Source organism: Corvus hawaiiensis, chromosome 7, assembly GCF_020740725.1.
Source record: "Corvus hawaiiensis isolate bCorHaw1 chromosome 7, bCorHaw1.pri.cur, whole genome shotgun sequence".
Lineage (NCBI taxonomy): Eukaryota > Metazoa > Chordata > Aves > Passeriformes > Corvidae > Corvus > Corvus hawaiiensis.
Window position 1 is genome coordinate 20,101,985 of NC_063219.1, and position 14,157 is coordinate 20,116,141.

The 14,157-nt window shown below is 37.1% G+C and overlaps 1 protein-coding gene across 7 annotated transcripts in view; it reads right to left on the reverse strand.

Moving 5' to 3' along the window:
- Positions 1 to 471: 471 nt before the first annotated feature.
- The window catches only part of DYNC1I2 (dynein cytoplasmic 1 intermediate chain 2), a 28,938-nt gene continuing 15,252 nt past the window's right edge, over positions 472 to 14,157 (reverse strand). For all 7 annotated transcript variants that reach the window (XM_048309553.1, XM_048309550.1, XM_048309551.1 and 4 more), the window contains 11 exons: positions 9,572 to 9,661; positions 9,181 to 9,343; positions 8,989 to 9,088; positions 8,381 to 8,506; positions 7,321 to 7,467; positions 6,887 to 7,000; positions 6,400 to 6,533; positions 5,278 to 5,422; positions 4,310 to 4,450; positions 3,159 to 3,284; positions 472 to 2,463 (listed from right to left, as the gene is read on the reverse strand). In XM_048309553.1, coding sequence (XP_048165510.1) covers positions 2,350 to 2,463; positions 3,159 to 3,284; positions 4,310 to 4,450; positions 5,278 to 5,422; positions 6,400 to 6,533; positions 6,887 to 7,000; positions 7,321 to 7,467; positions 8,381 to 8,506; positions 8,989 to 9,088; positions 9,181 to 9,343; positions 9,572 to 9,661 — 1,400 coding nt within the window. In that variant the 3' untranslated portion in view covers positions 472 to 2,349. The remainder of the gene's footprint in view (positions 2,464 to 3,158; positions 3,285 to 4,309; positions 4,451 to 5,277; positions 5,423 to 6,399; positions 6,534 to 6,886; positions 7,001 to 7,320; positions 7,468 to 8,380; positions 8,507 to 8,988; positions 9,089 to 9,180; positions 9,344 to 9,571; positions 9,662 to 14,157) is intronic.

Sequence of the window (14,157 nt, forward strand, 5' to 3'; positions counted from 1 at the left end):
ATATTTAGTGAGCCACAGGTTACAATACATTGACCTTGGGAGTCTGATCACTATTCTCCAATATGACTATAGATAATCCCATTCGAAGGCTTCCTTCTTTATTTGTTGTATTGTGTTGAAGGAATTTCTTGTTCTGTACTGTTTTCTGGATAGAGACAGGCTTCACAGGAACTCTCTCCTGTATCTATGTATTTTGTCCTGTGTTTTTCTAAACAAAGACAAAAATGGTGGGTACCCACTGGCATTTAATCTTAGTCACAGCTTGTTGACTGACTTGATCAAGACCTTAGGAGACTTCACAATGCACAACAGCATTTGTATTTTTTACAGCTCCAAAACTGGACAGTTTGGCTCCCAGAAGGATCATTTACAGCATCTAGCGTCGCTTTTGGTCTCATCGTTGCAGGTATGGCTTTTACAACATTTTTAATCTGTACTCAACTATTTGTGAAGGAGGACCACAAGCAGGAATAAAGACACAGTAGTACTAAATTTAATAATTGAAAATTATTAAAAGGTTGAAATGACACAAAACTAATGCCATATGACCTGCATGTATGCAACAGGCATTGGAAGAAAGCCTTAGCTACTGGACTTCTGAAAATAAAAGTGTGAGGGAAATGTATTATTCAATGAGAAGTAATCTCAGTAAAAAACCCCACAAGAACAACCAACCAAAAACCCAAGTGCCCCCTCCCTCCAAAACCATCAAACCAAGAGACCTTCTGCTTGTTAAGATTTCCTGTGCCTAAAGGTACAAACCGTCTCATGATGTGCCTGTTCTGACACAGTTCACATGCTTCTCAGCTGAACAGAGCTGCTGTTGTATGGTTGAGATCACACACAGGGTAAATGTTGCAAACCAAGCAGCATGACTGCACTGAAAAAGGAGGGGGACACACCCTTGGAATGCCAACACCAATGGGAAGCCTAAACACATTTCACTTCCACACGCACCAAAAAAGAAAACTTTCTAAAGAGAGAACTGCTGTTACTGCTGTGTCTCTGTAAGCTGCTCATAACAGAACTGAGACAAGGAGAAACAGGAAAAAACCCAAACCAGAAAAGTTAAACAATGAAGAAACAATGACAATACTGGACACAAAACTGATTAAGGAATACAAACCTATTTCCTATTTTTAAGCATATAAAACCAGATCTGCTGGGAAAATGATAAGCTTGTAAAAGACTAAGAACAAACGTAGAGTCCTAAGTTAAAGGCTACAAAACTGATTTAGTGCCTAACTAGTGCAACTCACAGTATTTATTTAAAAAAAACCAAAAGCAACAGCCCCCCTGCAACCAGTCTTGATAGAAAACTTTATAATATGCTAAGAAAGAAAAACAAGTAACCTTTAACAGAAATTCCAACTGTTCTGTTTCAAGCCATTAGAAGTTTTGTTTCAATAAAAATGTTAAAAATCAATAATAATCATCATAAAAATCTTTACCTTAGTACAGAAAATTAGTAGCATGTCCGTGGTTAACAGAATGCAAATCATCATGCTATAGAAATTAAGTCAAAATCTAGTTCCTTATCCTTTGGAAAAAAAACAATTGATAACAGGAGCCTTTTTGCTATCGACCAAATTGCCATGGCAGTAAGGGGTGGTTGGGAGTAGAAAACAACCCTGTGATGTGTGTAGTAAAATCAGCTCCCAGAAACTTTAAACTACTGCAGGGACACAGATTAGAGGTCAGGGCAGCTGACAAGTGCTCGTATAATATTTATTTATGAATCAGTCTCACCTTTTAATGCACCAACTCAACAAAAGGAAATTGGTATTAAATATGTATTTCATTAATTCAGGTCTGATTATCAAGTAAGTTTGTAACTACAGACAAATTTTTATTCACATATATTACCCACTACCAGAGTCTGAGGCTTATCTATATATAAACAATGAAACTTGGAACATACGCATGCATATCATGGGTAATTTGAAGAGTTCAAATTAAAGAATGCTTCAGAGATTTACTACCTAATGAAGGTTAGTCTGTAATACAGAAAGTTGTAGGAGCAGAACTTTTCAGAAAGATATTGTTTCAAACTGGACTTTACAGAAGCCAAGTAGCAAATTTATACCAGGTTAGTGTTCAGCAAAAGAAGATCCTTGCAAAGTCAACGTTAACTGTATTAAAAGTTACACAAATCCAAGAATGTGCTTGTAATTTATATATAAAACATAATGCAGGATCTGATTTTCACTGATCTTAATACGTTTCAAAGTCCATTGTTGAATCCATATATTCCTCCCTTAAGCTATGATTAGAACTGACACATGAACTGACACTAGGATCTGCATCCAGCCACTCCCAGGTGTAGCCCAGCAGCCTGTCTGGAAGGCTCTATGCTGGGATGCGGGTCGCAGCCTCCTCTTCCGCATCAGCTCTGTTGGCGTTGATTTCTGCCAGCGTTCGGCCAAACCGAGTCCACTCATCCCCGCGAGGAACGGCGATTTGCTGTGACACAGAGAGTGTTACTGAAACCTACTGAGAAATAAAGCTGAGCTCACTTTGAACAGCAGAGCACTTCAACAGCGTTCAGAAGAGGTTCCACTAGATAAGCTTACCTTTATTTTAGTGTAAGCAACACAAGCTCCAACTAATAAAAGAAGCAGAATTTGAGATTCCGGCATTGAAGTACAGAATGGTATTATTACAAGCTTGTGCTATGTATCTCCCTCTGAGAGCCTGCCTCCAAAGGGCAATACTAATGCTATAGCTCATCCCCTCAATTAGTCATGTACTACTGCAGTACACATACTTGGCACAGTAGCAACAGCTTCCCTGTAAGAACAAAATCAAGTCTGCTTCACTGCAACAATTTTGTTTTGTTCAGTACTTCTCAAGCTAGGGGCAGAATTCACATGTGCCACAGTTACAAAAAAGATAAAATTTCTATGAAAAAAACCCATTGATTCTTATTTCACCAGCCTTACAGTAAAGCTTCTTCTTTTTGACTGGATGACAACATGCGAAAAAGTTATGCTAGAATACCTTAAATAAAACACCACTAGGAAATATTAATTCAAAAATACAAACTAAACCTAATTATTATTCCTCTAATGACAGGAGAAAAAAGTGAAAGGCAAGCTGCTAAATAAAGAAACTCAAGTGTTTTGCAATATACTTTGCACAATACATGGCATACATACCTCTCCCACGTCATATATAACTATTTGTCCCTCTGAATCACCTACAGCAATCTCTCTCCCCGAATGTGTCCATCTCACACGGTTCAGAGCAGGATTGCCCTCCACAGTGATGCTTGCAGTGGGCACCTGTACCAATTCAAAACACATTGCTAAAAATGCATCAGGTTTCCATAAACTAGAGATTACAGAACACAGCTAAGCCATCTGTGCTGCATCAAAAGAAGCACCCAACACTTCAACTGGTGCATGGTATGCAGAACAAGGACTCTGTTCACAATACAAAGACCCTCAGTGACCTTAAGCTATTGCCAGTGACATGACCAAAACAACACATCTGTCCCTTGGCCAAAGTACAAACATCTGCTATCAAAAGGCACATCTGCACTCTTCTCATGAGACAGGAGGCACAGGCCCACTTTCAGGCAGTGACGAGGCACCCTGGGATGTCAGAAGATTATGACACAGGACAGGGAAGAAATCAGCTGTTTTGGCAGGTCAAACCCTGTCCAAAAGGCTTGAACAGGTAATTCCAATTTAAAGCCACAGGCTGGCATATGGTCCTACAACTTTCTTCTATAAGTAGTTTTCAGACAGTGAAATTTAAGTACTAAATATCTGTCAGGTCTCTCCTCTGATCTACCTCCAGCAAATCTTGGGAAAGATTTATATTATAATGAAGTATAATCCACACCAGAAAACCAAACATTCAATTCTCTAAGTTTAGAAACAAATGTCTGCAGTATTTCCCTGCAGTATTACTGTGGCAATGGGAACAACAGTGGTGTGTGGTAACAGGTTTATTCACACTGTTAAGCTGTCGGCTGACAAGACTGACAAGGGTGAGAGGTCTATAATCACTTTCCCAACATGGATCAGTGTTACACCAACAGATGTTTTGCTCTTTTGTTATATGCAAAACAATTTAATTATTGCTGTTATTCATTATGAGGAGTCATTTGTAACCCTGTAATCAAAGAATGCTATTTACTACACAGAAACTACTGGAACTACAGCATATTTAAGAAGAACAACAAAAAAACAATCTATGGCAAAAAAAACCAAACCCCAAACTACAGTAAACTCCTGACTTTTTTTTTTTATGAGTACAAACAATTTTCCAGCTGCATTCGACTCTTAACCTGACTTCTCACCTCAGTATCATTGTTGAGATTCCACAGGTCAAGTCTGCCCATCCCATCAACACAGGCAAACAAGGCAGGATGAGTTGGAGACCACATCACATCATAAACATAATCCGAGTTGTCTTCAAAGGAGTAGAGAGGTTTGTTATTCTGAAAAGAAGCAAAGGTAATAATGCAATACCCAAACCCTACATTTCAAAATTATAAAACTAACAGGTAAAGCAAAATACAGAACTTCAACAGCATTACCAGCAGTAAGTAAAAAGTGATTTGCATTTTGACTTGCTTTAAAAAAATGCCACTACAAAAATCAGCCAAAAACGAATGCTTTTTATTATTAAAGATATGCTTTCCAAAGCATGCAGCTATTTTGCTGGCTGCTACTATAAAACAATCAATAGCAAGCCAACTGTAAATTGTAAATTTAATGTTTTAAGAATCTTGTAACTCAAGCCAATGATAATTCAGTGACTATTACTCGGAGATTTTAACTCTGCTTCCTCTGCTTTGCATTTCTCAGGGCATCAGACTAACAGAGAAAGAAGTAATTCTGGCAGTGGAAATGACAGGTATTTCAATTGTGAGTCTCACCAAATTTAACTGACATTAGTTTTGGTGCTGTCCCTTAGTCCTCCAAAAAATTGTAGCAAAACATTTGCCTTATGAATATATGAGGTAACTGACTTTATAACATGATTTACATTTGATTACTTTGTAATAATTGTTGATAACAAAGGGCAAAAGGGTGAAAAGAATGGATCAGAAATATACAAATGATGTACAAGCTGAAAGCAAAGTTTTATGTTGTTAATCTTAGTTTTGCTCATCAGCTGTCTCCTCTTTGCAGGACTGCAGCTAAGACCCTCAGAACTTCACACAATTTGACTTCAGGTTAGTGAACCTCCTTAAGTAGCTTACATTATAGCACCACCTTGTGTCAAGGGCTACGAAGAAAACCACTGAACTATCTAAGTTACCTTCGTTGTCCAAAGCTTTACTGTCCAGTCAAAAGAAGAGGTGACAAAAAGATGTGAGAAGTCTACAGGTCCAACTGCTGCATGGCAGTTGATACCTGTGATTGGTCCCTGGTGTCCTTCAAACATCTCACTGATTCCAGCTTTGCTGTTTCAGAATATACAACCAAGGTTAATTATCTGGAAACCAAACATCTGCAGACAGAGATAGCACTGAAATGCAATTTAAATACAGCCACAAGAAGGTTTTGCTGCCTTATATGGATGTTACCCCACTGCAAAAAGCTTCACCACAGCAGGATCACAGAAGACCAGACTTCAAAACAGACCTTAAGTTCAACAAGTATTTTCTACTAACCTTATGTGCCAAAATGTATCCTAGGGACAAGAGACTCATTCAGCAAGTACCAGTCTACACACTTAACTACATTGTCCTCCAAGCAATAGCTACAACTTCAATTCATACAAAGAACAAAATCCAGTCTCAGGAATAAGCATAAAACTCCCATTAAATTAAGAGAAGTTGCATACACTTTATGGGCACGAGGTTCAGACGTAAACCAGTAAAAATATATCCCTAATAGCCTCCTATCAGGGGTGATGAAAAGGAGGGAAACAGATGGGAAGGATGTTACACAAAAGTGATACGATTTGGGGTATTTTGGAACCAAAAAAGCTGTGCAGCAAGGTGATATGTATTTGAGATGAAACCTGGACACTCAATTGTATTTAAGAAAGCAATTGATAAGATACAGTCAGACAATTTCAAAATAGATTGAACAGCAGGAGAACAGCTAGCCAATTTAACATTTGTGCGTGATGTTACTGTACAATTATCTACAAAACTGATACAAAGTTTGGAATGTTCTGCTACAATTCAAATGAATAAAAGCACAGTGACCTATGCTATCCTCATCAACACAAACAACTCGTAATACCAATTCAATATTCCAACTATTTCTGTTTTCAATGAAGCTCTTCCTCAAGAAAAAGTGAACTGGAATTCAGACAGAGATACTCCTTAGTGCAAAGGAGAAAATATACAAAAATTTTGATTGTAAAGCATGCAGGAACTCATCCTTTCACTATTTTTAATTCCTTTGAATAATTGAAGTTTGTATTCACCTGCCATGACGGCATGCAGTGTACACTGAGCCTTCTTCACTGCCAACAACAAAGTTGTTGACATCTCCAATAGGGAAAGACATGCAGGTAACAGCCACAGCCTTGGACTGTTTGTGAACCAGCTCCATGCTATCCTGTAGTGAAAATATCAGCAACTTAATGTATAAAAAGAAATACTAACACCTACAAAATCCTTTAGATTTCACAATAGAAGGGTTTTCTTTTTATTTTACTTGGATAGATTGAGCAGGAATAAGGAAGTTTTATTACTACATTTGTGTTCACCACTAACACAAGTACACCAAAAATATACGAAAGAATCAACAGAAAATATTTGATTCCACAGGTGGGGAAATATTTTATCAAATATCAAACGACCTTAATTCTACATGTTGGGAAAATGTTGATTAATGTTTATTAGATCAACTGAATTTTTTATAGACTATAAATCTGGAATAGATACTATGTATATCCAAACTTATCTTACCTGTGGTTGGGAAAGCATATCCAGACTCCAAGAGCATATTTTCCCATCAGTTGAGATACTGATCAAATTATGAGCATTCTGGGTCCCAACAACATTTACACAGTACACTGGGTGCTAAGAAACAAAATATTATCAGAAAAGAATTTAGAGGTAATAACCAGTTCTGATATAATTAACGTACAGTAAAATACACAAGTTCACCATTTAACAAAGCACAAAAGATTGATCACAATCAAAAGTACAAATGATACTCCCCTATAAAACTGATACTTGTTTTTTCTGACACTCTGATTTTTGTGAATAGCCTGGTTCCTAAGTGGCAAAATATGGACATAAACATTTAAGCATTGCCAATCTAGTGCACTGGACAGAATTTCCTAGACATGAAACACATCTCAACAGGGCACAGTCCATGAAGATATTTCACCTCCTACCGTGTGAGCAGCAGCTGAAAGTGGCGTTCTCTGCACTGGGGTTCTCTTATTGCTGCGATTATCCCACAGCACTATCTGGCCCGAGTATGTGCCACCAACCACCAGATTGGGATGAAATTTTGCAAATGTAGCTGACATCACTGCTGACTGAAAGGAAGAAAAACAACAAAATACACAAACTATCATTCAATGATACTCTGTCTAAAGCTAAAGGAAGTATCAGAACTTCTTTGCCTAAATTTATTCAGTACATTATTCCACTGCCCAATTACTTAAGGATTCACACACCCTTTGTAACCCCTCAACATTATTGTTGTTTCAATTTAAAAATGAAGTTTTCCTCCTCTTTTCTTTCACATGCATACATCTGTGTTCCTCCTAGCGTAGTTTATTAGCAAAGGAAGGCCCAGTAACACACAAGATTTTAATAATGTTTTGCCACATTCTGTAGTCATTGCTTCTTTGAGAATGTAGAAATACATTTTGATATAACAGAGTTACTTTTGCAATCTGGGCTTTGAGAGTAATGTGACAACATGAGGTTAAATTTTGATTCAACTGTGTAATTTTCCAAAACTATGGAAAAAACATGGATATCCTGGGCTTGGCATAATGTTAGAGATTTGCATGTTTTTATCTTTCAGAAAACTACTAGAAAACCTCCATATGCCCTTTTCCTTGATGCATATGTTTCTAGTTTTCATCCTCATTCCATTTCCTCAGGCTGTCTTCATTTTATTCAGTAAACTAAGCTGTAGTATACAATCCCACTCAAGCCCCTTACATACAAACCTTTGTGGTTCAACCATTACACAAGAAAGTCTTCTTGTTTTTAAATAAAAACAGAAAATGAGTTCTCAAACAAGACTGAATTCTGAATGATGTCAGAAATTCTGAAACAGAATAATATTTCTCAGCTGAAGTCTCTAGCTATCAACATCTGTTGGCAAATAAATGTGGTTAAAGCAAATGCCAGCCCAATGAAATTATATTGACAAACATAAGGAAAGTACTTGTCCAAATTCATCAACATAAAATCCCTCCCAAGACAGAATCATACCTGGCAGTGAAAGACATACTCTGGGGTAGTTTTCTTGTACTTCATATTCCATACAAGGGCCACTCCATCAGGCTCGTGAGGCGCATCCTCATTATTGTTGTAAGAGGCTACAAGTAATTCTGGATACTGCATGGTAAACGAAAAAGACTCAAAGTAAGCAAAATAACTGTCTAATGGTCCAGATAATCCTGGAATCTTTGTTTTCTTTTGCCAAAGTAAGGTTAAAAAACCACCTTGCATTATAAAGCCATGAAAAATTGTCAGTTGAAACTGCAATTGTTGCTAATTTAGCTCCTAAAACAGCATTAACATACACATTAGTCTTGTTCTTTCATCACAACTTGCTTTTAACTGTAAAACCCAGTACTTTTAAGTGAAGCCAAGTTACCTCTACAAAGCAGTCCATAAGCCAACTTTCCTCACAATACGAACCTTTTGCTACCTTTCACAGAAGATTAACAGCTCTGTCAACTTTTTGCAAGCCATAGAACACATAAGGAACACATTTAGAAATACAGCCTGTATCAGCTGTGCTTTTATGGGAGTCAAATGCACAGAACTACATCAATTTACAAAGTCAACTGTTTAATTTAAGCATTATTTTTTACCTGAGATGACCAGTCCAGACAACTGACAACACGATGCTTTGACCAACGTTCATCAAAAAACTGCCTATTTAAAGACAGTTTTGCTCCTGCTTGAATCTCTCTGTAAAGACAATTAGGAGATATTAATCTTAGATCACTTTTTCAAGTAAAAGTATTGGACATGCACAGAAAAGTATTCAATATTCACATTACCCTTCTTTGTCCTCTAAGTCTCTTCCACTGTAGTCAAAGAAAATGTTGATTTGCTCAGAAAGGGCTCTTTCAACAATCCTTGTGGAGTGGTCAAAGAAACTTAAAAATTCTTCAGAATGCAAAATTTGTTGCTTTTCCTCCTCTGTGAGTTCATGAGGGGCAGCTGAAAAAGATTTATACAGACATTTGCTGCACTGCACGCTTTCACCAATTCCTTGCAAGACAGAAAAACAGTGTTTATCATGATTTTTAATAATTTTTGGATTTTGTGCTTTGCTGGCTAATTGGTACTTAACAATGAAATTAATTTTAAATTAATAGAACAAAGAGTTAAAAATGTATTGATGACTTTCTTTACAGCACACACAGAACGTCTTGAGGTGAACTGTACCTTCTTCTTCCTCCTCTTTTTTTAATGTTTTTTCTTCCTCAGGTTCAACTAACGGTTTTGGTGCAACCACATCATCCTCCTCTTCCTCATCTAAGGAGAAAGATTATGGTGAGACAGGCAGTGTTTCTAAAGGGGAACAGTAACATTCTATATGAATCCCATATAAGCTGATGAAAAATGGTATCATGTAGCTTAAAATGGTTGCATTTGTAAAATGCAGTCCCAAGGATAACATTATCACAAACCAAAATATCATTGGAATACTGTCTACACCTGGGTATTACTGGCTGAGTTATGTAGTTGCATAAACTGAAATAAGACACGCAGAAAATTGTAAAGAATCCAAAGTGGAAATCTGTCTTACAGGCATTTATGATTCCACACAGAACCATGCGGTGGAGGCATGTTCTGTGTAACACACTGACACATTAATGCTGTGGAATAAAGAAAAATCAAATGTCTAAAATAGTCTACAGAGCAGCTGCTTACTTGTGATCTGAAACCATCAGTCTAATGGGTCTGCACATGGCATGAAGATGGCTTACATTAGCTTTCAGGTTGCTATTCTGAGAGGCAAATTTTGCTAAAGATAATAGCAGAGAGATTACATTTTTTCTGTCATTCTAGATGCAAGTCTCATTATCTGTATCATGTTTGGCAATGAGAACTTTACAGGAAAATGTGTTTTCCCTAACTGCAATAAAATGTTAATGTTCAGGAATACTGACAAGGCTTACAGCACTTTCTGCATTTCTACATTTTATTCTTTGAATCCTGTAAACCAGAAAATACCTTTAAATTACTTAGAACCGTGGGATATGCTGACTTTTTTTTATCCACCTTCTAGAATAAGCTTCTGAAAAGGCTTGTTTTTATTGGTTAAACAGCTACGTCATCTGCTTATAAGGGAATGGCAGCAGGAGACTGCTGCATACCTCATCACAAGTAATGAGACAGTATTCAACAGGGACTAAGCTTGTTTGTTGCAGCCATCTCCCTGACCCATGTTCAAAGTTATCTAGCACAAAAAGCAAAAAAAAACCAAAATCCACATGCATGCACACAAAAAGAGTTTAAAAAAAAACAAGGGGTGGTCAAGGGATGGGAACCAGCTGCCAAGGCATGGTCCCAGCAGCCAGGCCAGCTGACTAGATAGCAACAACCAGATGGTACTGCAAAGATTGTCTCTCTGCTATGAGGTGGCAATGGGATGGCACAACATTTTTCTGCCTGACTGCTTCCAATCATGTCTTTCCCCAATGGCAAGCCTGTGCAATTACCAGCACTCCAGGAGGTCTACAGACAAGCCTTTACCCTGCAAACAAAATACAGCTTGTAGGCCATACCAGCTGCCAAACCACACACATAGTGATAGGTTTAAAGAGGTCTGAAAATCTTTCTAACTCCATAGTATAGGCAATAAAAATATAACTGTACCTGCAGGAAAGAAAGCTTTAAATGACACTGTATAATGCACACAATAATACAAACTCCAACTTAATCAAAATGATAATGACGTATGCCAATCCTACATTACTTGAAATTGAGCGATTTTTATGTTCTGACAAGTTTACAGAACTAGGATAAATGGCATGAATGATTTCAATATATGCTCATACTTTTGAACCAAATGGTGAAGGTTAAAATCTTTCCTTTCAAGGGCCTCAATCAGCCACAAAGGAAAACAGTAATCACTGTCTTTTCAGCCAGCCCAACCGCATTTGTCAGCCCTTTCTCCGTCAATGCAGCCAGAGCAATCAACCTGCCAAACATTCAGAATGGAAAAACAATCTGAAAATACAGGGTATAATGCACCTGCCAGTGAAAATGGCCATTTCAAGAAAAGCTAGTGATCTCAGTGACCCTGCTGAGGAGGCGGTGGTGCAAAGGGGAAAGAACCCGTAAAAGAATTCTTAGTGATCTCCACTCTCTTGCACATTGACACTTCCTTACAAAGCATGCCAATTACAGCTTTTGTGCTACTTAAAAAAAATGAAAGCTTTTTTGGGCAAAATAATCACGCAAAGAAACAGAAAGACACTGCTCCTTTTTCGATGGATTCACATGTACAGCAGCCTTGTAACCTGAAAACTGTATAACTTGTGGCAATTTTAAAGAAGGGAATTCTTAATGTCAAATAACTACAGGTGTGAACAATGATTAATTAAAAAATGTAATATGAGTTAACACACATGACTTTGAGAAAAACACATACAGGATCACATATTCAAATTATGGCCACTTGGATAAAAATCCCCCTCTTTTTTGCCCTGCCAATCAATCTTGCAGAATTGAATGATGCCTTCAAATTTAGAAATTTGCTTTTGGGTCACACTGGATACATTATTCTAGCTTTGAAAGTCCCAAATTAGAAATTTCAGCCCAACCCCCCATTAGTCATACTACACTGATTCTAAGTACCATTTTCAGTGACAGGAGTCAAATTCTTGTCAAACGTAGATGGTCAACCCCTTAGTGCTATATGACCTTCTAATCTACATATTTTATTCAAAAGATCATATAGTTGATTGCTCCTGCCTTTTAATGTTTGAAACATAAATGGCATATATTATACAGAGCTCTAAATTCCTTCATAGTACTTTCACTGCATACAGCCAGCTGATATTACTGCATTTAAATGCAGGATACAACACTTATTTTAATATTCTCAAAGCATCAGACTTGAAATTGAACATGTCATCTCACTGATTTATCCGTAACTGCATAAATCTAAAACCTTCTCTCTAAAGAAGAGTTGCATCCAAACTTTCTCATTAAGGGATCTGGAGAAACCCCCCCCTGCCCCCCCACCAAAAAAAAAAAAATCTCCACAAATACAAGTTCTTGACCTCATTATCCAAAACTAGAATGCTTTCTATTCCAAACCCAGGAAGCTTTCTCACAGTTCACAAAAAAGGCACCATTAAGCTGCTGGACTAAAAACAAGATAAGAAATGTTTGTTTTAATTACTTTTCCTGTCTCTCCTTCATCTTGAATTTATTTAATAGCAGGCCAGATGCCAGAATTTGCAAGGAATTACCATAACAATAATATAGCACGCAGCAAACACTGAAACATTGGACATACTATTTCTGAAAAAGTTCCAATCTAATAAGTCAAGAACCCATGATACAGTGGGGCACTGCATTTATTTCAAGTCAGCTACCTAAATTTGAAACCTTAAGGGCATGCCCTAACTGCATCCACCCTTATTCATTATTGACTGTATCTACTGGCATTTTAAGCCACTTCAATTGTCAGTGTACCAAATATATTTTCAGATTCAAAAAAGGCCACAAAGACTTGGAAAAGTCACAGGGCCGTGAAGACAGGAAATGGGACTCTATGTCACATCAACATATCGATGAATATTCATTATAATATGCTAAGGGATTAACTCCATGTTGTTTCTGACAGGCAATCAGGGGATCTAAGGTTACAAACTGAGCAGTAAAGTAGCTGCTATTTTTATGCAATCTTTAATAGCAACAAATGTCTTGTCAATGAATGCTAAAAACAGATTTAATGAACCATTGAATTTTTACTTTGAGTTAACATCAAAATTGTGATGTATTTTGGCAAGACAGAAAGAAAAGCAGTGCTGTAAATTAGGCTGCACCTAGCAATAACACTGCAGAGTATAGTTCCAGTTGTCTGAGTAATCTGTTGCTGCAGAGTAGGTTAATCAAAGTTAAATCATCTGTGAAATGGGTGGCTTTGGTTAAGCCGAATGTCTTCACATCAAGTTTTCCTATCTGTACTTCTGTACATTTAAGGCATGTACTAGATAATATAGAATCACAGAATATTCTGAGTTGGAAGGGACTCACAAGGATCATACATGAATATACAATGGTCTGTTATTTCTTTAAAAAATACTAAAATTCATAAATCCTGCATTCGTCATACCAGCATCCAAGAAGCAAATCCTATAAATCATTTTTTTATTACTGTGCTTAATATTTTAACTGTGTCTTAGAGTTGCTAGCAGACAGTTATTCCTCAAAGAGTGGAGTTAATGCAATAATACTGTCTGCACTCAGCTGTGATTGCACATGCACAGTATTGTACAGCAACACTAAGTAGCAAATATCCAGTTAGCCCTGGAAAGCCTTAATTGTGACAGCTGAGCAAAATCATATTCCCCTATACACCCATCTTTCTTTGGATTAACTGATTTCTAGGAGAGAGACCGATTTTATTGTTTTATAATATAGAAGAATCAATCTTCCTAAGGCAGTTTCTCAAATACTTTGAGGTCATAATAAATCAACATTTTAGTATTGCAATAAAATAATGGAAGTTGTGAGACCTGTTAGAACACTAAATGTCTTCATCTCCTAAGGAAGCTGTCACATTTCAAAATTAATTTAACTGCTACATGAATCCAAAACAGGCATTTCCAAATGCCAAGTTTTATTTGAGGACATGAAATCTCTCATATTTAACTCACTTGGTATGTGTTGCCACAAATATTTCCATAACAACTAGAAATGGTTTTAATCCAAAACTAGTTTACTTCTAGTTCCTATCTGTCCCACCAGACAGACTGGTTGTACTTTGAATGTTTCCTAATGCAGCTTAC